Source organism: Hetaerina americana, unplaced genomic scaffold, assembly GCF_022747635.1.
Source record: "Hetaerina americana unplaced genomic scaffold, ioHetAmer1.1.p SCAF_89, whole genome shotgun sequence".
NCBI lineage: Eukaryota > Metazoa > Arthropoda > Insecta > Odonata > Calopterygidae > Hetaerina > Hetaerina americana.
The window spans coordinates 714,219-740,196 of NW_027287527.1; the positions used below are offsets into that span (position 1 = coordinate 714,219).

At 40.6% G+C, this 25,978-nt stretch overlaps 1 protein-coding gene across 1 annotated transcript in view; it reads right to left on the reverse strand.

Annotated features, from left to right (window-relative positions):
* Positions 1 to 25,978, reverse strand: part of LOC139698570 (atrial natriuretic peptide-converting enzyme) — a 110,766-nt gene that overhangs the window by 37,585 nt on the left and 47,203 nt on the right. The window contains exon 2 of the mRNA XM_071597410.1: positions 10,484 to 10,643. Coding sequence (XP_071453511.1) covers positions 10,484 to 10,643 — 160 coding nt within the window. The remainder of the gene's footprint in view (positions 1 to 10,483; positions 10,644 to 25,978) is intronic.

A 25,978-nucleotide genomic window follows, 5' to 3' on the forward strand; every position in this document is an offset into this window, starting at 1 on the left:
ACTTTATGAAAGTTAAGAGACGTGATGATTTTGCAACAAAAACGGCTTGTGAGAAGAAAAAAGAATAATTATTAATAAATTAACTCTGATGCAAGTACGATGGTTTATGAAAAGGAGGCAATGCCTTAGCCTAGCAGAATAAGAGTAATGCATACGAAACACTGATTTCGTTAAATAATAACAATAAACGATAATAAATTATTTACTCATTTAGTTTGGAAGATATGAATAAAAGAGCTCATGGTTTACTAAACATGCATATAACCAATTTGGAATAAAATGGAAATGTTGCTAAAGGCAATGGATTATGATAATTATTGTTAAATAATGAGTGGTTGAAATTTGTTTTCGATTGCTATGCACCCAGAATACACGCAGTGTTTTTCACACGAGAAAATCTCCGGGCCTCGGTGGTTTAACAATGTTATTTTCCTTTCGGATTTCTCACGCATGTAATTTCAGAGTGATTGCTATCCATAATTATTCGGTGCTTCAGTCTCAATGGACTTAATCGTCTGAAAGAACTCGAGCGTCGACCTTCATCGTCTTACGCATGGAAGCGTTCAAAAACCTGGGAACCCACCAACAGTTCTTAAAATACTTTCCTCCTATCTGATAAACGTCTTTGCGACGAATTGTAATTAATTGCGGAAAATAGCAGAGCGGGAAAAAGGAGACGATATGACGGATATCACTGACGAGCCAATACCTGTTGCGGGAAGTGTCGTGGAAGACCAACTTGGCTATAAAGTAGTCATTAAATGACGGAGGAATGTCTACAACCAAATTACACGTTTCAGACCTCAGAAAAGCCGGTTGTTGCGGGAAAACCACATGGTGCAATGTCATTAGCATTTGAAGTGGGAACTTGGGAAACAAAATGAGACCTTCGTGGATGTTTTCATTCGGTTATCATTAGCTTCAGCCAGAAAATAACGAAACATTCGGCGCGAGTTTTTGCATACATTTCAGGCCTTTGTGTCACAACTTTATAATTTTTACATTTATGTTAAATATGTAAGCCAGACGATAGATTGTTTCTTTTACTTGTATTGCATTTTATTCAGCAGACGACCATTGTTTATATTAACTCAAATTCCAAACTACACCCCAGCTTAGAAATACAACACATTTTGAAATAATTTCGTCATTTATCATCTCACCATCTATCCCATTAAAGGCTGTGAATTATTTTTTTTTAAACAATTAGATTTTGAACGTTGGATTAGTACTCGCTCGATATTGAAGTCGCTAATTATTTGTAAAAGTAAAGAAGTCGAATAGCTTTTGGACTGCAGCGTTCCCGGCGTTGAGTTCTTCCGATATTAGGTTTAACATTAGTATTTCACAATGACAACCGTGAACAACATGACACGATAATTTAATTTCCCCTCCTAATAAAACCAAACCTGACATCTGTCACTGTAATAAGCCCTTCTTTAATTCCGCATGCTTCCTTCCTTCTTTCATAACGTCCAAATATTCTTCGCCTGCCCCTTCTTCGCTTGCCTAGCACTTTCCCCTCAATCAAATATACCAGTGAACTTTGTTAATTAAAAAATTAAACCATTCTCTGATAATATATTCATCCATTAAGAAATAAAAGCAAGGTTATCAAGAGCAACCCTCTCTTGGAAGATTTAATTTGTAAGTTTAGCAACAATATAATGCAATCGCATTCATCACATGAACGAAAATATGTTATCGTACGATCATTACAAAATGTGTATGGCCAACAATGTTATACACTATGATTGCATTCATAAAGACCAAATTGAAAAGTACAAAACGAACAAAGTCAACACTGAAACTTAGGAATCAATTCTGATAACATAATTTCATTAGCATGCCAGACGAGGTAAGGGAACCAGCCAAAAAGTATGTGGAACAAACAATCCTATGTTGCGAGGAATGTTTTTGTCTCACGAGGAGCGGTGGATAACCTTAAAATAAGTTATCAGAAATAATCTTTTTGTTAGAATGGCACTCTACGAGAATGTTGTGACGGGACTATTATGAGATTCTAATGTATTCACACTCATTCTTCTGAATATCCTTCAATGTTTATTGTTTTAATATCCTTATCAAGAGCTCCTATAGCGCAATGCAGTTGATTTTGCCAAGGTTGAGAATGATTAATGTAGGCAAGCTAGAAATATTTGGCAAAATAGTGAAATACATCTTTAGAAAAATATCAATAAATATTTTCTAGAACTGCAATAAACCCGTCACACACACCCTTTCGCATGTGGTCAAACCATCGGGTATGATAGCCCGCCTGTAGAGTTTTAAAGAGCTGAGGGAATTCGTGAGAAGACACGCTGGCTGTAATTGGATCGTGTTGCTCCACATTTCCTCCCTCTTACCAATCTAGCCCAAAAAAGTAACGGCGCTTATTGTGCAAACGTTTTGTACTACTCGAGTCACGAAATTGATTTCCACAATGGCCCATTGTCAAATCTTCTCAGCGGAGAGCGACGACGGTGCGGCTGAAAAGTGAAATTCTGTTTTTATCCCTTCTCCTGTATAAGAATCGCATTCTGAATCCTTTTGTGCGCCAAACCTGGAACTTTCAAATGATAATAACTTAATTCTGCTGAAGAAAGCCACTAGGAGAATTTTTCAGAGCTGATCCTGATTGGACATTGGCTAAAATGTCTGTATCTCACACAAAATGGGAATTCGTTATTTTTCTTACGAACCAAAAGATCGAGATCTCTATAATATTTCTCTTGCAACACGCTCTGAAGGTCAGGACGGAGAGCCGACCGCGTATTTACGGAAATGGAAGACGCCTAATTCAATTGAGACCGGGAAGAAAGTGGGAAATGATACCATAGCGGATAAAAAAATCAGTACATAATAAGATTTAAAAACAATCCAATGAAAGAACTCAATTAAATAGCAAGTCGGCGGAGGAAAGAGAAAGGATGAGAGGTAAAAGGCTGTAAATATGAGGTTATGCAGTCAAGAAAAATGTTTGAAGATCATACGCATGAGCTTCATCTTGACCTCTAAATCGATAAATTGAAGTTTTGGTGGGGTAAGATACAGAGATTTTCAATAAAACTTATAACAGAAAGAATAGGATTGCCTCATTTAGAGAGAAAAGGAATCCGAGCGTCTTTTCTTTGTTACTCCGTTGATATTATTATTATTAATTAATCTACCGATTAAGGTAGGTTTTGGATGGACACAACTACCAAATAAATATTTTGTGACTCCTAATAAAACATAATCTAGCAGCATACTCTACATCAAGTCCCTCTTCATCTGTGTATACTTCCTTCCTCCGTCTATCACGTCCAACATCCCTATCCTGTTCCTGCCCTTTTCTCGTTTGCCTAACATTCTTCCCTCTATATCACACTCTTGAACATCCCTCTGCCGATCAATACTTTTTGCCCTCCTATTTTAATGTTTAGCTTAGCCTTTTTTTCTGGAAAATCGCATAACCTTTTTTTTATTAATATTAATTCTCACCCCTTATCTATCGCAATGAGTTTCCAATTAACTCAGCAATGCTTGCAATCCCTTGCCTGACTGACAAATTAGAGCTTGGTCATCAGCAAACCTAACTGATTTTATGAATTCGCCTCCACATTTTACTCCTAATTCTATTGATATATTGATATCTTTGATTGCAGGTTTCAGATAGCAAATCCTGCGAGAAAAACACACGCCCAGTTGTTGAATTTTTACGACTAGCCTTAAGGTGTATGTCTCCTTATTACATTGACCAAGAATCTATGTTTGTGGGAGCATGTTCGATATGTACACATGGAGGTGGTTGAGCGCAATGTGGACCCTATCGTCAATTCCTCATCAAATTGCAAGACTTTGTCCTTTCACATTCTCTCCCTCAAATAGAGGCGAGGCTTCTCAATAATCGTGCTTAAAACATCTTGTATCATCTACCGTGCTTTTTGCACTCAGTCCATATATGACACCGTTATTCTTCAACCGTTGTACACATGGTCGCGTGATTCTTCAAGATTCGTATGCCAATTTCTTTCGTTAAGTATGAAAATATAGTCGTATGGCATGGATGTAAGTATAAATTCTTCCAGTCATTTGATTTCCATCAGCCACTCACTAAGCAGAAAAAATGAACTTTTTGAAAAAATATAAATTCAAAATAATCCAGGAATATTCCAGCATACTTCTCAGTGGGTTCATCTTCTCGCCCTAGTTACATGCGTTCCGTGTCTCCGAACGAAGGTTTTTTTACGCGGGAGACGGCGCACAGTCTTCCACCTCTCCGTTCGCTTCGGAGACTTCACCTGGTGTGAACGATGGGAGGCGGAACGTTCGCTTCTTTTGGTGTCTGGGCCGCGCACACAAAGCCCTTGGGGCTGACCGACTATCCGGCCCAAGTGTGGGCACCGCGGCAGGGAGGTGAGGCCCTCCCCGTGGAATGAGGAGGCTCTTAAATGTGGTCGTGGCGGACAAGACTTGCGGCCGGACACTTCGTGAGCATTCAATCGGGAGTAATTCAACCTCCCACGGAAGTGTCGAGGACGCTCGATCGCCTTGGAACCGAGCGGACCACCCAACGCCCCCACAGCAAACAATTCGACTAAGTAGAGAGAAGGGGTATAACAATGTGACCTCGGCACCATAGGAATGGGGTGGACTGTACTTTTATTTCTTTTTCCTGATGCCTGGAATGCTACCCCTATGAAAAGTTGTTCCCTGGCACACGTCGGGGCACTGGCACGTGAGCCGTTGCGTGCTTGAGCTTGCGTGGCATGACGTGTGGGGTCACTTAAAAAGTATTGGACGTTCGTTCTCTGAGAATGGGATCATCATTTCACGGAGTCTTTTTTAGTTTTACGAATCGAAAGCAATGCGAGGAAAAAAATGACTACAATCTCAAAAGTTTTAGTTCCCATCCATGAACTCCTGCATTCTTGGTTCGTGTAACATTTTCAATGTTGTTCCTTTTATAATTGTCTAACCCGTCCTTTTTTCGGAATAATGGCGTTTAACGATCTACATTTAAAGGCTGGTTAAAGGGGATGAAACGGAGGAATCACATTTGTAACTATTGACTCATTTAGGTGGTGGGATTTTTAAATATTAACCCCAAATGTTCTTCGAAACGTTGATCAATTATTTTTTTACTGTAGTTCATCATTTTGATTATTACGGTAAGTTTACCATCGTGCGGGTCCGGTCATGGAGTCCATTTGCTGCGCTTGAAAAGGATCTGAGGGGAAGAGCGGACCGCCCCCTATGGGTCCGCCCGTGCCTGCTCTCCTTGACGTTCTTTTAAATACCTGCTCCCCCCCCCCCACCCCCCCGACCGAGTCGGACGGGTGGGCAACGCGCCTGCAGGTTAACCCGAAGGTCACGGGGCCCACCTCGGTTTGTTGTGTTGCTCGTTAATGAATTGTCTGGGGCGGAGCTATCGGTGAGATATGCTTTCAATCTTCGGAACAGCTGGAAAAACCCAGCTATGCACTGACATTACGATGATCCTCTCCCTCACAACGCCTCGCCTGCCTAACAATATCCAAGTTGGAGCGCATTCTCGTAATTTACCTGTAACGGCACACTGATTTTTTCAACATCACAGTGTTGGCATGGAAAAATCGACTAAAATAGACCGTAATGTAAGAGAGTCGCTTAAATTCTTCATTGACCCTTTGTGGTAGTAGTAGTAGTATTTAGGGGAGGCGACCGACAGCTGAGGTCATTTGCGCCATAGGGGATGGACAGGAAAGGATGAAGGGTGGAGAGAAACCCGGCGTCGGCATTAGCCTACTCTTTGCGAAAGGCGCCAAGGGGTCCGCAGCTTAACGTCCCATCCGACGGACGGCGTACTCACTCAAGGTGCTCTCCACAAAGCACTTCAAGTAGGGATCGAGATATCACTGAAAAATATTCAACACCGCCGGGATTTGAACCCGAACCCTCTGGGTGGGAAGCCAATACGATAGCCACCTCACCATCTCGATCCCCTCTCTTTGTGGAAAACATAAATTATCCACTAATATGGGTTGCTAAAAGTGGTGGACACTTGTGGGTATATGGTTCGGTCTATGACCCAAATACCCCTGATACAAATCTGGGGAATACTTCTAGACCCTCCCAACTACAGACCCTGTAAACCTTAGCTGGCGGAACTGCATGCGGAATAAGGGACGAGACGCCTTCCCTAAACTACTCAATACTTCATTTAAACACGCTTTAGGACTTGTTATAGCGTGAGCTCTACCCTCACCCAAAAGACCACCCCTCGGATTGAAATAATCGGTAGAAACGAACGATAGGAATTTACAAAAATGGGTCCGACGACGGGATTTCGCTTAGTGGATTTACAGGTACAATGATATTTATTTCATGGATCTAGCTGTGATCCCAGAGAATAATAAACTTATACCAAAGTAAGTGGAAATACATCTAACGAAAATCATAAGCAACTCTTCCGAAAACTCGTTTACCCAAAAGACTTTGCAAATGAGGATAATACACTATATCAAGCTCCTATATGCGCATTGGAAAGCAAAAAGATTTTTGATAGAGAAGGTTGGATCCAGGTAACTGAATTTGACGACAAAATTGAAGAAGCATGGTGGAAAAAGCCTTATACCCTACAAAGATTATGAATATGATTTGTGTACAGGGCCCAAGAGGCGAGAATTCGCTTTCGGATAATTGCTATCTTAATGAAGTATGCTTGTCGTTATAGCATACCTATCACGTTGTCGAGACGCGCTATGCATTACTTAGAAATGTGCATGAAAAGTGCATGACTTAGAAATTAAAATATTCTGTCTGCACTGGAAATTTTATATTACCATGTCAACTCTATACATTGTGCTATAACTGGAAACGATTCGACTTGACATCCATAGCATATCGGTTTAGTTCAGAATGCACGCTATTGCAGTGGTGGCCCGTTATATCTGCTCCCAAGTGTTTCATAGATAAATCCAATGGCCGCGAGAAAAATGGTTTCGTTTGGTTTGACTTCTTCTAATGGAGTAATTTCCCGTTTGTTTCGCCACCAATCGGGCGTGCTCCGAAGATTTTTTTCGTGGGGGTCAGTCGAAGTAACAAACGGGTGGGAAAGGGATTGTCCTCATTCGGTCAATTGACGCTCGTGAATTCGCTGTCCTATACTGCAATGAACTGTGCGCCACGACAATTATCTCGGTGATTAAGTCCAAAGATAGTCCTAAGATAACTGAATTCTTCGAGGACTTTCTCAAGCAGTGCGCCCAAATTTACCCTCTCAAAATTGCTCTACTCTAGAGGCGTATCAGCTTTATTATCTTCTTCGGGTATCCATGCTTATCGGATCGAGTCCAGAAGTGGACCGTACGTTCGTCCATATTATATATACATATATATATATATATATATATATATATATATATATATATATATATATATATATATATATATATATATATATAAGTATATAGTGTATATATAAGTATAAGTATATATATAAGTATATATTAGTATATAGCAGTCATTACTTCTATTACATTTTTTATATAGCAGTCATTACTTCTATTTCTTCCGATGAAGATGGAGTTGAATTCCGTCGAAATGATCTAGAAATAACAAGTGAGTGATCTTTTTATGTGTTCCTATATTGTTTGTTGCTGTCAAAGTTTATACACAAATATATATATAGTATATATATACACACACACACACACACATATATATATATACTATATATATATATATATATACATATATATATATATCACGATAATCTATCCGAAGGTGATGTTTGGTAGGTGAGCCCACCTAATTTATTAAGCCCAACGGCGCGCTGCGGTGTGTCAAATTCACATATCAGGGTCGGGATTGCCTTCATACTCCCAGTCCATTCAAATCTCAATCGTAATTCCAACCTCACTTAACTAAGGAGTAAGCAACGGGTTGTATTTAGATTGAATGATTGGTTGGACGTAGAATCACATCTTTCGGGACTCACTACGCAGTACCTAGAGAGGTGCTGTGATTGTTATTGATGCCTGTTTTATTCTAGTAAATAACGCCGTTTTGTTCTTTTAGAATGATTACTGTACCAGGATAATTATCTTCCACTTCACCTAATCGCCATGACACAAATGAGTGATAACTGTCTCTGCAGAAGAAATGTAGGGTTTTAGTAGAAAATTCCCATTAAAACATTTAATGTCCCGATTTCATAAGTTTTTCCCTTGCGGAACTTAGGGGCGAGGGAGGACCAGAGGTAGCGTGTCTGCCTGTGAAGCCGCTGGGTCGCAGGTTCCATTCCCGTAGCCGGCGAACATTTTTCAGCTTAGAAAAAGTTTGCTAATAGTTTTTCGGAACGAGGCATTCAAACATTTACAGAAACATTACAATAATGGTATTTCGGAACGAGAAAACGAGAAAAATAGACTCCTACTATATAGCTAACTTGAACCCATGCTGAAATGCAGCAGTTTCATCATTAGGCACTGGTGGCGCAGACCGAGTGTGTCAGCCCAGTATCAGCTGCGGGAGAGAGTGAAGTTCACGGTATCGGACGCAGTACTGCGATATGGAAGGCAACGGGTAACCACCACATTATTCTCCCTAGAATATGCAGCCTTGCCTTGCATTATCATAAGAGTAGAATGTAACAGCTGCAGTAAACCAATCCTAGGATTGAAATACTGATGATGATGCTGAATTAAAATAATTTCTTCTTCATTTGTAAAGCTATCTTAATACGAGTATCAACTGGCCTTCGAGCCACCTTTCTCCTGTGCATCCATTTAATCTTTTCACTACGCCTTCTTTCCATTATGTCCGGCATATGCTCTACCTTTTTCCATCTGCCTTCTCTATAGCTGTTCGTATTTGTGAACAGTTTCATCTTAAGATATAACCAATCTAAAACTTATACTTTGGTCATAACATCTTTATTCTTCACTTCTGTTTGACATTCCTTCATTTCTCACTCTATTGCTTTACTTTATTTCCTTCTGTACCACATAAATACAGCTCTGGTATCCAGAAAAACCACGCGACTTGGGTGAAACCGAGGGTGCCCGCAGTCGTCACCCGAAGGTCAACCCAGGTCCTGCAACCCACCGCTCTACCTATTGGACTACCATACCTCTTCATCCTTATATACGCGCATCCTCATCCACGCATAAATATCGTAAATACCCGATAGGAGCGAAATAATCGGCACGCAGGGGTATCGGAAAATCACAGTCGTTTAAGATACACCGTAAATTATCCCCTTCCCTGTCGAATGACCTCGGCATAACAAAAAAAATTGAAGTATGTACTCTTGTTTAGCATACAGCTTACACTCCGATACATCAATCTTACAAATCGTCCAATTCTCCCAGAAGACATTGGTATACTTCTATATCGTTATCATTATGACATTTTACAGATATCATCATTTTCGGCCCCGGAATAAGGTACAGCCGAGGTACGGAACGCGCCAGAGGCTTTGAATTGGGTTCTGGTTCATTCGGACTGTAACTGGGCGTGCCCTCCGAAATGGGTGGGTCCTTTTATCCGAGGAATTGGTGCGACCTTTAGTGCATTTCTCTTAATAAACGATGCGGAGGGAATGCGGAAGGGCATTGCGCACGCCAACGAACGCGCGGTTTTTGCATCAGTCACGATTTCGGCGGGGAGGGGTGAGCAGTGAACCAAACTCAACCGGATTTCGGAGCTCCATTATGGGCATGAGACGCCGCAATTTTGAATTAAAGAGGACATTTATGAATTATTGATTTGGCACGCCAATGGTATACTTAGTTTTTTTGTTAATCTTATATAGTTCGGACCTAAATAAATAATCGGGGCCTCTTCTTGGCGCAAGGATGCGTGAAATCCTCCCCCCTCCCTCTTCTTCCATATTCATTAATGAAACGACCGGCGAGACTATAAGATAACTTGCCTAATAAGCACTTTACATACAATACGAAAGGGTTTTTGTAAAGCTGTTATAAACTCCGACATTGTCCATCTTTTTATGCATCCTTCCTGCATCAGTAGCGTAAAAATAACAAACATTTTGCTCACGCTGGATATGCTAAACACGCATTAATTGCTGAAGAGAGGGCAATGCACTATTAGATAACACAATATTAGACAGGACACGCTTATTCCGAAGGCAATAAACTATACTGATTAGTCACGGTCGTGAAGGAGAGGTCAGAGAACTAGGTTGTGTTGCTAGTAGGACCGCCATGCCATCCCACAAACGAAAGACATTACATATGTCGGAAGGTCGTGATTAACCTGTGAGCGCCACTCAATTAGCGGCAGTGCTAATAAAGTTGCCCAATTTGTGACTAAATGACTTTATAAACGCTAGCTGTTGCGAGCCAAATAAAAATCATACTTCTTTTCAGCATTGCCTTTAGAATATCATCCTCCAAAACGAAAAGGGACTCTGTATAGGGTCACTAGGGCATTATTTTCGCCGTCAACATCCTCTTCCCAAGGAAATTTTTTATAGAGTATTCAATTGACTTACATCCAAGATAAACTGATGAAGCTGCGATGAGCAAGATGAGGAGGAATGCGGAGAGGAAGGTGAAACTCCATCTATAGTAGCGGCGGACACTCAACTTTCGGGTGAATCTCAGTGCATCCTCACTCCCAGTGGCGGAATACGATGATGGCGATATTGAGAACTGAAAAGAGAAGGAAATTACACCTATAATTACATCTAACATACTTTAATTAAATGTATTATCATGTAATTAATTATTTTTAAAATTAATGTTTTCTTTACATCTTTACTAACACTCCCTGTCTGAAAAGGAGAGGGCTGATGTCAGGTGATGTGGTATGATGAAACATTTAGAAAAGACTGGTGAAAAAATTTATATAGGACTTATTTTTGTATGGATCGGAAACTTGGTCATCTAGGAAAGTGGGTTAGCGTTGATAGGAGGCTTCTGAGATGTGGATGAGGAGGAGAATGGAGAAAACAAAATGAATGGAAAGAAAAATCAATCATACACTTCTAGGAATGGCAGGCTAGGAGTGAGGTTTCTTTGGAAAAATTCAAAGATGGCAGAACAAGTGGATGTGGAAAATACTGAGAGGAAATGGAATGCTGAAGACGGTAATAGAGGGGTTAAATATTAACAAGTAATTATTAACTATTGAATTGTATTGTAGTGCAATTCATTATCATTATATCAAAAAGTATTAACTGAATTACATCATCGTGCTCATGTACGTAAATAATAGATGCATTACATTCATTAAAATAAAATGAGTTCCACTGTTTAGAATATATTCACTCTATTGGAGTTAATTCAACTGTTTCTTTATTTTCATAACTTCTAATCTCTCTACCTTGTAAAGGTGATTTATAAATAGTCCCTGAAAACTATTACATAACTTTCTCTTTAAAAACATGCAGCATCCCACTACCTCTCAAAGTCTACCCTCCATCCAATTTTCTTCTTTCTCTAATTTCCCCATTAATTCACTCTCTTGCCCAACTATGCCTAACATAAATTGAGCAATTCTTTGTAGTTTGGTCCCTGGTAAACACGGTGACAAGCGAGGACCTATGAACAAAACGTACTAAAACAGGTAACAGTATAGAAAAACATGGCTGGAGTATGCCTTGTTGCTTGCCTGAACACGATGCATTTGATCTGTTAATTTCAGAAAAAACAATCAAATTTTTGAAGAGTACCTACAACCATGCAATAGTGTATTTTTTACGCCAATTATAAATAAGCTGCCCACATATACAAGGCTCCAAATTCCTTTTCCCTACTAATGTTAACTCATACAAAATGGTGAAAATTGTGCATGGCATCATTCACAGCCATAAATTTTCTACGTCCTTTCAGGATAGGTGCTTCGATTCCAATCGCAGAAACACCCCTGGCACAAGAGACGCGGCGTGAGCGGTGACTTTTCCTTTGGAGGGCATGCCAAGATTTTTAAGCCTTCTAAAGTGAGAGTTAAGCAGTTGATGGAATGCAAATATTACCATAGAGCACTTGGAGGATGAGGAGAATCACCCACTTACGTACTTACCCAACGAAAGCGTCTCCCCTGGACCGAGTGGGAGAGAGAGTGGGAAATAAAAAGCCAAATGAAAGGGTTCCTGGTTTGCTCGTGCGGAAGGCCATGATCCTCCTAAATGAGTCATTCCCGGTAAATACTAGTAGAAATCGCCCGCCCGGCCAGGATGAAGATGGCGACATTCCGATCGCTGAACTGACGTCGAAGGCTTTCCGACATGGGGATGCGTCTTGGCAGGTTCCCGTCAGAAAAAAAAACAATCAGAGAAAGTAATGCCAACTGTCGAGTACGTGGACGAAGATTTTTTTGCTTGACAGGAAGGAACGCCATTTTAGATTTTCTTTCTCTCAGGAAACCGCATTGAGACCACTGCATACCAGTATGATTTTCTCCCAAGAGATTTAGATTTTTGGGAACTCGCTAGATTATTTCAAGCCAAAAACTGACCTCTGAAAGTTCTATACTTTATTTTGCGATTTCCTCTTTGAGTACGATAGAACAAAACCCAGGCATTTTGATCGAGAAAAAATTAAGCTATCGAGATGAAAATATTCATACTTCATTTGACTCCTGAATACAAAGTCACAAATCGTCTCTTAAGCATGCATCTAGGTTTCGCCGGGTATTATTTAAACTCATGTACAATCAATATGCTGTTTTTCCTGTTGGCTACATTGATAAATGAATTCTTTTCATGAAATTTTCTCATGATGAAGGACGATGAGGACTTACTTTCAAAGTTATTGGTGTGCTCAGTAATGGTTCTGAGACTAACATTTTCGCGAGTAAAACTCAAGTATTTTAAAATACTAGTGCAGGTGTATGTTTCTCCTATTCAGCCGAGTGATCTAATCTGACTATTATTGAGTAGTAATCACTGCTTCCAAGTGATAAATATAATTTAGTACATTTTCCGGTAATGCTAAGACGTAAATATATAAACATAAAAAAATATATTTACGTAAAATACCGAGAATTTAATGTATCTTATATTAGGGTTCCAAAATAGAAGTACTTGATTCAGTGCACGACGATATAGGTCCAAGAGGCATCCAACCATAAAAATTCAGGAAAGATAAACTACGTCAAAGTTATATTGTATTGCGTTTTCTTCATTCTGAACTTTAAAATCTTGGCTACATACATTTATGGACCTTTGAAGATAGGCCACCTTTAAAATTCGCCTTTCAATGAAAATGCTTTGTAAGCATCTTTAGAGTTTAAGAGTCTATAGAATGGCATTAAATGTGGTTTCCAGTCGCTACTACAGACGAGAAAAATTAAGAGAGTCGAAAAAAGTACCACCATAAGCACAATTCTCGAAGACTGAGAATCGACGAAGGTGCCGTCACCAAAGGGACGAAAATAATGAGTCAAAGCAAGGAAAGATTTAGCCAACCAGCTAATGATAAATTAACCATAGAATGAAAAAAAAAATCGGAACGGTGTAGAACCTCAAAAGAACGAAAATTATATTCAAGTTGAATATATAATAGTAGGTGCTAAACTTGGGCTGTGAGTGATAACTGACTTTCCGTGATAAATAATTGATATTAGCACAGCATTCCCTTTTTAGCTACAACGTTTAATATTCCTTTAATAATCTCATTCTAAGAAAATGTGACATTTGCACCTGGATCAAAGTACAGCGAGGATTAACATCGATGAAGACTCACAGATACAAATACACTCAGTCGTAAAATTTGAAATCCAATGTGGAAAAATCTCAGATTTTGCGTGGCCGAGCTGGATTCCACTCCACCGATATGCCTTTCTCTTTCGCCAATAGCTAGCTCCAATAATCTACGCCTACTCACTAAGGTGTGTTGAAGTCTATTATCTTTAAATTAATATTTCCATCTACCCACAGGTCGGTTCGATAGGCGGGAGGGAGGAAATGATCTCGCCCAAAGCCTTCGGCGCGTGAAATAACGCATTCGGGGCAGAGGGGCCAGTTTGTCCTTCACTCCGTCTCTGCCACAGGGAGAGGATTGAATATGACAGCCCACACTAGATCGAATTTCGTATTGAGCAAATGAAGTGACTTGCTGAGTGAATAAAACATTATGTACCCTGATTTTAGTATAAAAAGTAGCCTACCGGGCAAGTTAGGTTTATGATTAACTCAGGAACTAAACACTTCTACACTTCTAAGCCTTACCTAGAATGGTACCCAATGTCATAAGCCCCCTACTCTGAAGCAAACCATTTTTAAGTCCTCACACTTTTTACGATCATTTTTCTCATCCAAAATGCCAGATTTTTCCTCCTTATTTCTCACTCACCCAGTATTCTTCCACCTTTCATAGTCATCAACAGTTTACTGCCTCGCAAAATGGATCCCTATTTCCAGACTATTTTGAATCAACGATCTCCCTTCGTCCCTTACTATTCTTAATACTTTTCACCTGTTTTCTTTTCTCGTCATTTTATTCTTTCCATTCTCCACCACACCCCAATTTCGAAATCCTCCGATGTACGCCAAACATCAGCGACCAAGTTCGTAGCTATACAACATTACGCTCCATATCGAAATGTTTGCTAGTATTTTCACTATGCCTTTTCTCAAAATCCCTTTCATCAACTCTTTCCTCTTTGATAAACTTTACTGCATGTAATTGCTATTTAATTTCCTTCCTCTTTTACCCAATTCAATGAAGCAGACTACCTATAAAAGTAAATAATTCTACGTGCCCTAGTTCATTTACCTCAAATCTAATAAACTTAGCCTACCTTTTCTTGAGAAGTTCACTACCTTCGTTTTCTTATCATCAATTCTCTTTTAACAATATCACTTAACATATATACTATCAAGGTCATGGTGGTAGTATAAATGGCAAAGTTAGATTTTTGATCAAACCAGCAAAACTAATGTGACCTAATGTTCTGAGGAGCATAGCAGTTTCGGGCACTACTGAAAACTGCACAAAATGACACTACCTGTTTGCATGAAATCAAATCATTCTTCCTCTAAACGGGGAATTGTCCATATCTATCATTCTGAATCCCTTATTTACGTTAAACATACCTATTCTATTCTTCGTCCCCTCTTCCTCGTTACCCAACGTTTTCCTCTCCCTTTCGGCCGTCTTCATCTTATTAACTCTCAAATCCCCTTTCAGTGACACTTTTCCTGCCCCCTTCAAATTGCTCTCAAAAACCTAGTTTCTTCCCGTAATTTTCCAACATTAATTCAATATTATATCAAGCCGTATTTACTATATGTCTTAGGCTATGGGTTATTTAAAAATACAGAAAGAATATTATCTTGACAAACCCAGGGTTGCTAAGTTTAACTATTCCTTATATACATACTCGTATATATATGTATATATACACATATATGCATATATATATTTAAAAGATTATATATATATATATGCCCCTCCCCGGACTACAACCTTGACGTGGTGGAAGGGCTTGTGCGTTCCGATGACCCCTAGAGCTGTACTGGCGGGAGTAATAAAAATTGCTCCTGGTAGGGTCACCCATGCCAGATAGGTCGAAGGTTAGGAGCCAGACGAAAGGTAGTCCACGCAGCGTCTGTTCCTCAGTGAGGCGGCTGCAATGGCGTCTGACCCCAGTGGGGCGGCCAGTAAGTGATGGTGTCACGTTAAAAACACTATTGAGGAAGGCAACGGGAAACCACCTCAATTATCATTCCCTAGAAAAATATGATGGACAATAGAGATATTTTGAGTCCTGGCAACCACGGGGCTCGGCCCAATCGGCCGTGTGTCGTGCCCGGCAGCGGGGGAGGCAAGGCTTCCGCGGTCGTCATCCCACGAAACCCTTGCAAGGGAAAACCAGCAGCAGCAGGACAGAAGACGCAGGAGAAGAAGACCAAATTAGTTAGAATAGGAACGTGGAATGTTAGGACAATGATGAGGACGGGGAAATTGGAGAATGTTAAGCGAGAGATGGAAAGGGGAAATATAGATATTTTAGGTCTATGCGAGGTGAGATGGAAAGATAGCGGGGATTACTGGAGTGAAAAGTATAGAATAATATACAGCGGTGGGGACGAGAGCCAACGAGGGGTTGCCATAGTATTAAATGAAGAGGTAGGAAGAAGCGTAGTCAACATAGAGCAGGTAACGGATAGAATACTACTAGTGGAGATAAAAGCAGAACCCACGAACTTAGTTATTATCCAGGTATACATGCCACCGAGCAACCATAAGGAAGAAGAGGTCGATAGGATATACGATCAGTTAGAGGACATGATTGCATGTGTTCCTGCAGGGAAACATTTGATAGTGATGGGGGATTGGAATGCGACAGTAGGCGAAGGAAGAGATGGTGATGAGGTGGGGGACTACGGTTTAGGCACGAGGAATGACCGCGGGGAGAAAGCAGTTGAGTTCTGCAGGAGACAGGGCTTAGTTATCACCAACACTTGGTTCAGACACCACAAAAGACGCAGGTATACATGGAAAATGCCAGGTGACTCGGGAAGATATCAGCTAGATTATATCCTGGTTAGACACAGGTTTAGGAACAGTGTGATAAATTCCCACAGCTTCCCGGGAGCGGATGCGGACTCAGACCACAATTTAGTTGTTATGAAATGTAGCGTACGTTTTAAAAAGATAAGGCAGGGGCGGCGAATTAGAAAATGGAATGTAGAAGCATTAAATGGGTTGAAAAGAAAGGAATACAAACAGGCGGTAGAGAAAATCATGGAGGACGGTAAAGAGCTAAGTACTATTGAAGAAAAATGGGAATGTATCAAAAAAGGGTTGTCTAAAGCGGCAAAAGACACTATTGGAACAGTTAACGCTAAAAGGACTCGTAAACCATGGATCACGGATGAGATGATTACAAAAATGGATGAGCGGCGAAAATGGAAGAATATAAATACAGAATTAGGCAAAATGAAGTACAAAGAATTGAACAATAAATTGAGGCGGGCAACAAATAAAGCAAAGGAAGCATGGTGGAAGACGCAGTGCGAGGATATGGAAAGTCTGCAGAGGAAGGGGGAAATCGGTGCGCTTTACAGCATAGTTAAATCTTTATCGGGAAGTAAGAAAGGGAGATCAACGATAGCAGTTAGAGATAAGGCCGGTAAGGTAATAGTTGACGCAGGAAAGATCCAAGAGAGATGGAAGGAATATGTAGAAGAACTGTATAGTAAAGAGCTTAGACCAACAAAGTTAGACATTGAAAAGGAACATGACGTAGAGGAAGATAGCTTAGGTCAAGGCATACTAGACAATGAGATAGAAAGGGCATTAAGGGAGATGAAACTAAATAAGGCCGTGGGGGTAGATAACATTCCCGTGGAACTTTTGAAATGCTTGGGAAAATGTGGGAGGAAGAGGCTATATGGGCTGATCCGTAGTATTTATGAGGAGGGAATCTGGCCGGAAGACTTTGTGAGATCAGTTTTAGTTCCTATTCCGAAAAAGGTAAAGGCCACGTCATGTGAGGACTATAGGACAATTAGTTTGATATCCCACGCAGCTAAGGTTGTTCTCAGGATCATAAACAAAAGGATAGAGAGTAGGGCAAATGATTACTTAGGGGATGATCAGTTTGGGTTTAGGAAGGGGAGAGGTACGCGTGAGGCCATTGCAGTAATGAGATTATTAATCGAGAGGAATATAGAACACAACCAGGAGGTATTTGCCTGTTTCGTAGATTTCGAAAAAGCGTTTGATAGAGTAAATTGGGAAAAACTAATGAGTATATTGCAGAAAATAGGAATAGATTGGAGGGAAAGGAGGCTAATCCGCAACCTGTACATGTCTCAGACTGCTCAGGTGAGGGTGGGAAACGGGGAGTCAGGATGGGCAGTGTTAGGAAGGGGTGTAAGGCAGGGTTGCCCATTATCACCGTTGCTGTTCAACCTGTACGCAGAAGAAATGATCAAAGAGGCATGGGAAGAACTCGAGGTAGGAATGAAAGTGGGCGGGGAATTCGTAAAATCAGTTAGGTTTGCTGATGACCAAGCTATAGTTTGTCAGTCAGCCAAGGGGCTGCAAGCATTGCTGAGTGAATTGGAAATTCAGTGCGACAGGTATGGGATGAGAATCAATATTAAGAAAACAAAGGTTATGCGATTTTCTAGAAAGAAAAAGGCCAAGCTTAACATTAAAATAGGAGGGCAAAAGCTAGAGCATGTAGAACAGTTTACGTATCTCGGTAGTGTTTTGGACCAACACGGTCAAAGTAGTAGGGACGTAAGGAGAAGAATTGCGCTAGGCAAAGAGGCTTTCACAAGGAGGAGGGAGTTGATGACAGGGACTTTGAGTAAGGATGTTAAGAAAAGACTCGTAAAAACTTTGATATGGAGCGTAGCTATGTACGGAGCGGAAACGTGGTCATTGAAGCAGGAGGATAGACGTAGGTTGGAGGCTTTTGAAATGTGGGTGTGGAGAAGAATGGAGAAGGTGAAATGGACAGAGAAGAAAACAAATGAGGAAGTACTTGGTATGGTGGGCGAAGAGAGGGGTTTGTTGGGAGCAATCCTATGGAGGCAGGAAAAGTGGATGAAGGGGGTGTTGACCGGCAGTGGGATGTTGAAGACTGTGATAGAGGGTAGAATGTTGGGCAAAAGAGGAAAGGGAAGGAACAGGATAGGGATGCTGGACGGGATGAAGGGAGGAAGGAAGTACTCAGTGATGAAGAGGGACTTGATATAGAGTAGGATGATTGATTTTGTGTTTTGTTAGGAGTAATAAAATATTTGTTTGGTAGTTGTGTCCGTCCAAAAACCTACCTTAACCGGTAGATTACTTAAAAAAAATATATATATGCATATATATATGCATACAATATATATATATATATATATATGTATACATATAGATGTATCAGGTTCATCTACTAACCCAGGGTTAGTAGATGAACTTGATCCCCTCCCTCAACCTTCGCAAAGTTCTTAGCTCCTCCTTTGAAGAATGTTTGCAGCTCCTAGCTATTAATTTATGCCATGAGAGTGTGTTTTATTTACCATCACGTATGTGGAATAGTAATCGCTCGTTAATTTTTATGAAGTTTGTGAGATCTTTCGATTTCCCTGGTTGATTAAATACCAGGATCATACCAGGGCGTTCATTTGGATTGGGCCTTTGCTCATTTTTTCATGGGGTAAGCCTGAATTTTGAAACCAAGACCCTTCGTTTGGAAGCTGAGTATTCACCCACCAAGGTTAGTTGTGGTCGGCGATCGGCTGCATGTGCCCTCATTGCTCTGACCTTGGGAGCGAAAAACACACGACCTGACTCCTCGGACACGTGCCATTGAATTGAAATCCTCCAACGTACAAAGGCTTTTATTTCTGTCCCAACTTCTCATTCCCTTTTTCTCTCCATGACGCCGTTTCCACAAGTGCACTCCTGGGAGTGCTAACCTGCCAAACACTGGGCTTTCTCGTGGCCTTCGTCTTGAGGAGTGACTAATTGTTCACGAAGAAATACGGCAACAATGGAAACTATTGCACCTAATACCTGTTATAATTAATTGCAACCAACCTCCTTAGATAGATATTGCCACCGCTAACTTCATAGTCTTACCTAACTCGACACTAACATTGCAACACCCAGTATCGTAAAAAATATTGGAACTCCGCATACTTTCTGACTCCCATCAATCCATCGTCGTCTGGTCAATATTCTACAGCCTTATATCTAATCTTTTCGTAATATAATCCTGTCTTTAATCACAAATCTAAACAAGGGGTGATGCATGATTTCATAGGATTATACCACCCACATATTGAAATATTTTTTCCATCGTTTACAGTTTTATATCATTCCAAAATGTATGTAGCGAACAGAAAAATGATTATAAGGACATTAGCATCTACTATTTTTATTATTGGTAGTCTATCGTCCAGATAGAATTATGATGGAGACATAATCGCTACGTATCCAAGCTCCATCAATAAATATACAATCTAATACCCACTCTGCGTAAAACTGTTCTACAATTCCGAGTAATTATAATCTCTCTTCATTTTTTTCGACATGAATATCCTATCCCTACCTCTTCCTCACTTGTCTAACGTCCTCCCCTCTATCACAGTCTTTAGCATACCATCACCACTCTATTCACCCTGCATTCACCTTTAATGCCTCCTATGGATTTCTCCCACCAATCTTCTCTCCTCCCCGACCATGCCCAGTACCTCTTCGTCAGTTTTCCTTTCCGGCCATTTTACATTTTCCATCCTTCTCCATACATTCCAAAATCTACAAATTTACGCTTATCCTCTTGCCTCTACGAGCAAGTTTCTGAGCAACAACATTCCATATATTTTTCCTATGATATATTTTTGCACGATTGTTTCAGGCTCTTGCTTCATTCATTTATGAAATGCAAATTTCACTCATAAAATTACATCTATGCCATTATGTGAATATACCAGAAGCGTGTCAGATATATAAGGGTGAAAATATTACAAATTTACGAGAAAAAATGTTTTGTCGTTCCTTCCTCGTATTAATGCGCATTCCGAATTTAAATCAGACCAGAATATAAATGAATACGAGTATGGTCTCATCCATGCAGGATTTATCGTTATGGTGCATTAAATGGCCCTATAAACCAGGCTCTTTCCATGAGGTTAATATATGGAAAAACAAACGCCGATCTTTAGCACCTCCCCCGCCTTTCTTCGTCGGCGTCAAGGACGAAGGATCACAATCCTATACTCACGCACGCCCGTACATTGCATACCATTTCTAATGTTGACCTTGTTCAAAGATACATATTGCGTAGTTATATACGGCGCGGAAACATGTTACTGAAGCAGGAGGATAGACGTAGAATGGAGGCTTTTGAAATGTGTGTGTGAAGAAGGATGGAGAAGGTGAAATGGACCGAAAGGAAAATAAATGAGGAAATACTGGGTGTGGTGCAGGAGAAGAGATTGCTGTGAGAATCATAAGGAGGCAGGAAAAATGGAGGAAAAGCGTACTGATCGGCAGTGGGATGCTGAAGACTGTGATAGAGGGGAGAGTGTTAGGCAAACGATGAAAGAGCAGGAATAGAATGGGGATTTTGAATAGAGGGAGGGAGGAAGTATACGGAGATGAAGAGGGACTTTGCTGTAGAGTAGGATATTTATATGGTTGGTCTGTATTCATCCAAAACGTACCTTAACGGGTAGATTACCTAATTAAAAATCGCCCATATAGTCCCCGAGGACGGAATGGAAAAAAAATCGCGTATATCTCTATGATAATTTTAAAAACGGATATCCAACGGCCTACGGCCAATACCTTACGGCCGCCAGACCGTTAGGAGGAGGACGGGGCCTGATGCTTCTTTGTTTTTGCCGGTCCTATCAAAAATAAGAGAAGTTTCTCGTTTGAATCAGCACCACAGGGTTTTGAACCCCGGGGATAAAATGTACACTTTCGACAGTACGGCCTCCCCGGCCGTACATGAGAGAAGCATTAGATCACGCGAGGGGCGGTTTCGACACGAGCGTCAGCGAGTGCCTCCTCACTCGACCGACGAGGAGATGACGATGATGAACTCGGCACGCGGAGCGGGTTTGACTCGCACACTCCCCCCTCCTGCACGAGGAACGCTATGTCGACGGAGCGGCACGCCTGCGGGTCCCGCGGCACTTCCCAAGGGTCCGTCTGTCTGACATTTTCGTAATCGCGGTCGACGTGGGAGAGGGCATCAATCCTTGGGCATATTCTCTCCACCTAGGGATCGGCGCCAATCAGCGGCTCGGATTTCGAATTCCGTCCCTTTCACCATTCGCTCAGCCTTGGAGCAGCCGGGTTGCAAATCACAGGTAATTACGTTTTGATAAGGCTGCGACCACCTCCCGCCACTTCGATTCGAGAGGCTAAGGAATGGATCGCGTGAAATGTTGGCACGCGGAAGACGAGAACACCTCTGGGTTGAATGGGATGGCAGGGAGGAGGGGAGAGGTATTAAGGTGGGGTTTTAAGATGCGCAAGGAACATAACAGGGTTTGATATGAATTACAACAAGTGTTTCATGAGCGTAGTCGACAAGAAATATCAAACCCATAATTCATACAGATAGGAGTCCCCGGGCATTTGATTTCAGGAATAGTTTTCTAGACCGAATCATTCAGTCAAGGCATTCTCCCTATTTAAAGATAGGTTTCGGACAGTTCCAAATGACCATAAACGTCTAATCACTGTGAGAACTTCCTCTTTCCTTCCTTGCATTATTCCTTTCTTCATTTCTTCGTAACGACTCGGGGATCGTGGAAGTGCGGTGGCTAGCGTACTGGCTTCCCACCCTAAGGGCCTGGGTTCGAATCCCAGAGGCGGCAGATATTTTTCAGTGGTATCCCGATCCCCACCTTAGGTGCTTTGTGGAGAGCACTTTGAGTGAAAACGCCGTCCGTCGGATGGGATGTTAAACTGCGGGCCCCGTGGTGCCTTTCGTTAAGAGTAAACTCATGCCGACGCCGGGTTTCCCTCCACTCTTCCTCCTTTCCCATCCATCCCAAATGGCGCAAATGATCTTAGCTGTCGGTGGCCTCCCCTAAAGCCACTTCGTAACAACTGCCTGCTGTCATTACTGTTGAGAAAGCCTCTTCCCCCTCCATCCCGCTTACGCAACCTTCTCCCCCCTTCTCCCTCCCTCCTTCAGCATACAACTCAACATCTTCGTCTTTTTCGGATTTCTCTCAGTCTCTTCCTCACAGTCTCGCCCACCCTATTTAAAAAGTGTTTGTCTTCTACTATCCTTAGCTTATTTTCTCCCTTCTCCGCCACACCCACATCGCAAAAGTCTGCAATCCACGCTCATCCTCTTGTCGCAACAATCAGGTCTCACATTCATTTAAGCACTACTGTCCATATTGAAGTCTTGGATAATCTTTTCTTCAAATTTTTATTCAGTGCATCCATCATCTATTCTCTTTTTCTTGCAAATATCCCTTCCGCAAATCCAATCCTTTCCCTAATGTATCCGTTGCTACGCTTCTTTTCTTCTAAATACCGCCCAAATGCTCATAAGAACTACTCCACCTACTCTTGTTCATTCCCTCCTACTTTAATGTGTGGCTTAACTTTACTGCTTCTCGAGAATTTTACTATACCAATAATACAAAATTTGTTAAATAAAAGATGAGACCGTTTGAATAAATACTAAATTTTATTATTTACGCCTTCATCATGGTTATCACCTTCAAAATACATTCCTTGGCTGCCATTACAACGCTCCCAATGTTTTTTCCAGCTTTCGAATGACGCCTGGAACGCTTCCTCCGGGGTAGCTTTCAAGTATTTGGCACAATTTTGTTGGATGTTTTCAATAGTTTTAAAACGGCGTCCTTTCTAGGTGGATTTCAACTTAGGAAATAGAAAAAGATCCGGACATTAGGGTGGCCGGGGGATCACCGGTGTGCTGTTTTTGGCAAAAACCTCGGTAACAATCAATGATGTGAGCACCGCTGTGTGTGTTATCGTGATGAAAGAATGAAGTATTGTTTTTCACATTTCTGGCGTCTTCCGTAAGATGGCGTGTCTTAACCTTATCATAACCTTTATATACGTGTATAGCCATTCACTTTTTGTCCTTTGGTGATGTATTCATAATGAATAATCCGATCCCAATCGAAGAAAACTATCGCATCCCCTTCACATTCGTTTGAGACATCCGAGCATTTTTGGGTCGTTGGGAAGATGGCCCCTTCCATCCCCCCCTTCTCCCAACACTGTGACCGACTCATAGATTCATTTACGTATGCCTCTTGATTATTGCATAAGTTTCAGTTATACTTTTCCCTATATTAAAACAAAATTCGGCGCACCCCCTTCATCATGGCGGACACAAGGATTTGTTCAGTAAGTGTGTGCAAGCTCATCCAAGAATTGCTTTCATTCGGAGGCAAGTTGAGATAGGGCCACGAGCAAGGCGGTGTTTTACCTATAAGGCGACACCTCATTGCTTGTGATCCGTGAAGCAGTTCGCTCATAAAAAGACCAGTTTCATCTTTTTTGTACAGACCTTGTATTGGTTTCCATCTTGGGAAAAGTACCAGTATGCTGTATACAATGGCGTCCGCAGAATTTCTACCAAAACTTAAAAACTTTGAGCTACCTCCAGTGAAGGTTGAAGTTGCTGATAAGAGCTAGAGTTTTCACTGGCAAATCTAATATTGAACAGAAAAAGTATTAAAAAATAGCACCCAAATAGTTTTAAGTTTTCCATTTTAAATCAGCCTTGACTACAGTTAATTGGATGAATGCGAATAACATTATTCATCTCTCTCAAGGAACTCATGAGTCATTAACCTAACTGACAAAAGTTAATCTACAAAGATTTCGATTGGGTAAAAAGTGAATGATATATATATATATATATATATATATATATATATATCTTCGAAATGGAACGCTCTTCGGCGACGCACAAATATATAAAAACACAGATGTAGATTTTTAGAATATAGAGACACAAAGAAAGGACACTCACAATTTCTGTGTGTCTCTATATTCTAAAAATCTAAATCTGTTTATATATATATATATATATATATATACATATATATATATATGTATATATATACATATGTATATATATAGATATATATGTGTGTGCTAATAAATAATAGAAACTCCCAGTCAAGAATATGGAAACTAAATATTAGCGAAAATCACATTAGCTACCCGTCACCTCCCCTGATAACTCACTATGTCTTCCATATTAAGTATCTCATCAATTAGATTCCTGCTAGAAGCATCTTCTCGCACTACGTTTATCCTGAAAATGGAATATAATGTATGTTAATTAGCAATATAACGCGCTCTTGATAAAAAAACAACCAGAAATCAACCCGGTGTTCAGAAACGTCACCAGGAATCGAATCCCAGCCTTCGATCAGTCGTCCAGCACTCTACCCACTGGACTACAACGCTTCTATCATAATACTTTCACCGAAATTAAAGGAAGCTGAGATATTAGCTTTGAATTAAAACGGAAAAATGCTCCCAATCTCTAAGGTCACCTTTAATGAACTTTTTTAGATACACAAGTATTCATTTCCAATCTCCTAAACTATTCAGCTTCTTCACGAAAAGCCGAAATATTTGGCATATTTGGTCATTAATTTAGTCAGGCCATGCAAGGATGCCAATATACCCTCACACTATATCATTATAGTAGCCTTGAAAGAATAGATACCTATTACCTATTTCGGCTTTTCGTTCGAGCAGAAGTTTAACTATCCTGAGCTGACCCCCCAAGAGGAAATTTATTAATTTTATCAAATAAATTAATTTTTCCACATGAAGGCAGGCAATAAATAAGTGTTTTATACTAAAACGTCTCAATAAACATAGGTTTTATCCCAAACGGTGAGCCTTAATACCGTCTTACCCTGGAAAATGGTCAAGAGTATCGCAAATCATCACCGCTTGTCAAGATCAACTTTCTAAATACAGTTATAAAGTCAATCCTATTCAGATGGATATCTCCAAGTGTATTTAAAACTAGTAAGGTTCCGGTAATAGTACTTGAGATTTTTTCTTAAGGTAGATTCCTCAAGACAAACTGCTCAACCTTGACTCTTGAATCTCCAGCACATACGATTCCGGTTCACCTTCTTAGTAAATTAACGCCAGCGTATAGCTTCGAATTTTCGAGCAAATGAATCCGAAATGGGAATTTGAAATGAGGTATTAAGGTTGGTTTTGTACCCGCTCAGTTGGTTTTCGACCTTGTGTCGAAGACATTAGAAAAAAAATTGCAATTGTTGAATAATGTGAACTGAAATGTTGAAAAGTGACCGCAGCCTTGAGCTCAAGGAACTTGCACTGAGTTACTACCAACTGTCAAATATGCATAAAAAATGGGTAATAGGAAGAATTGCACACGTACAGGCGATTCAGGAAAAGGGTAAAAAAGAAAGATACGATTATGTCCGGGATTAAGTGTATTTTAAAGCGAAAGTGTCCTGAAGGACGAATAAATACGCCGCCACCCATTTTTACCAAAAACAAATGGTCAAAAGCGGTCAAGG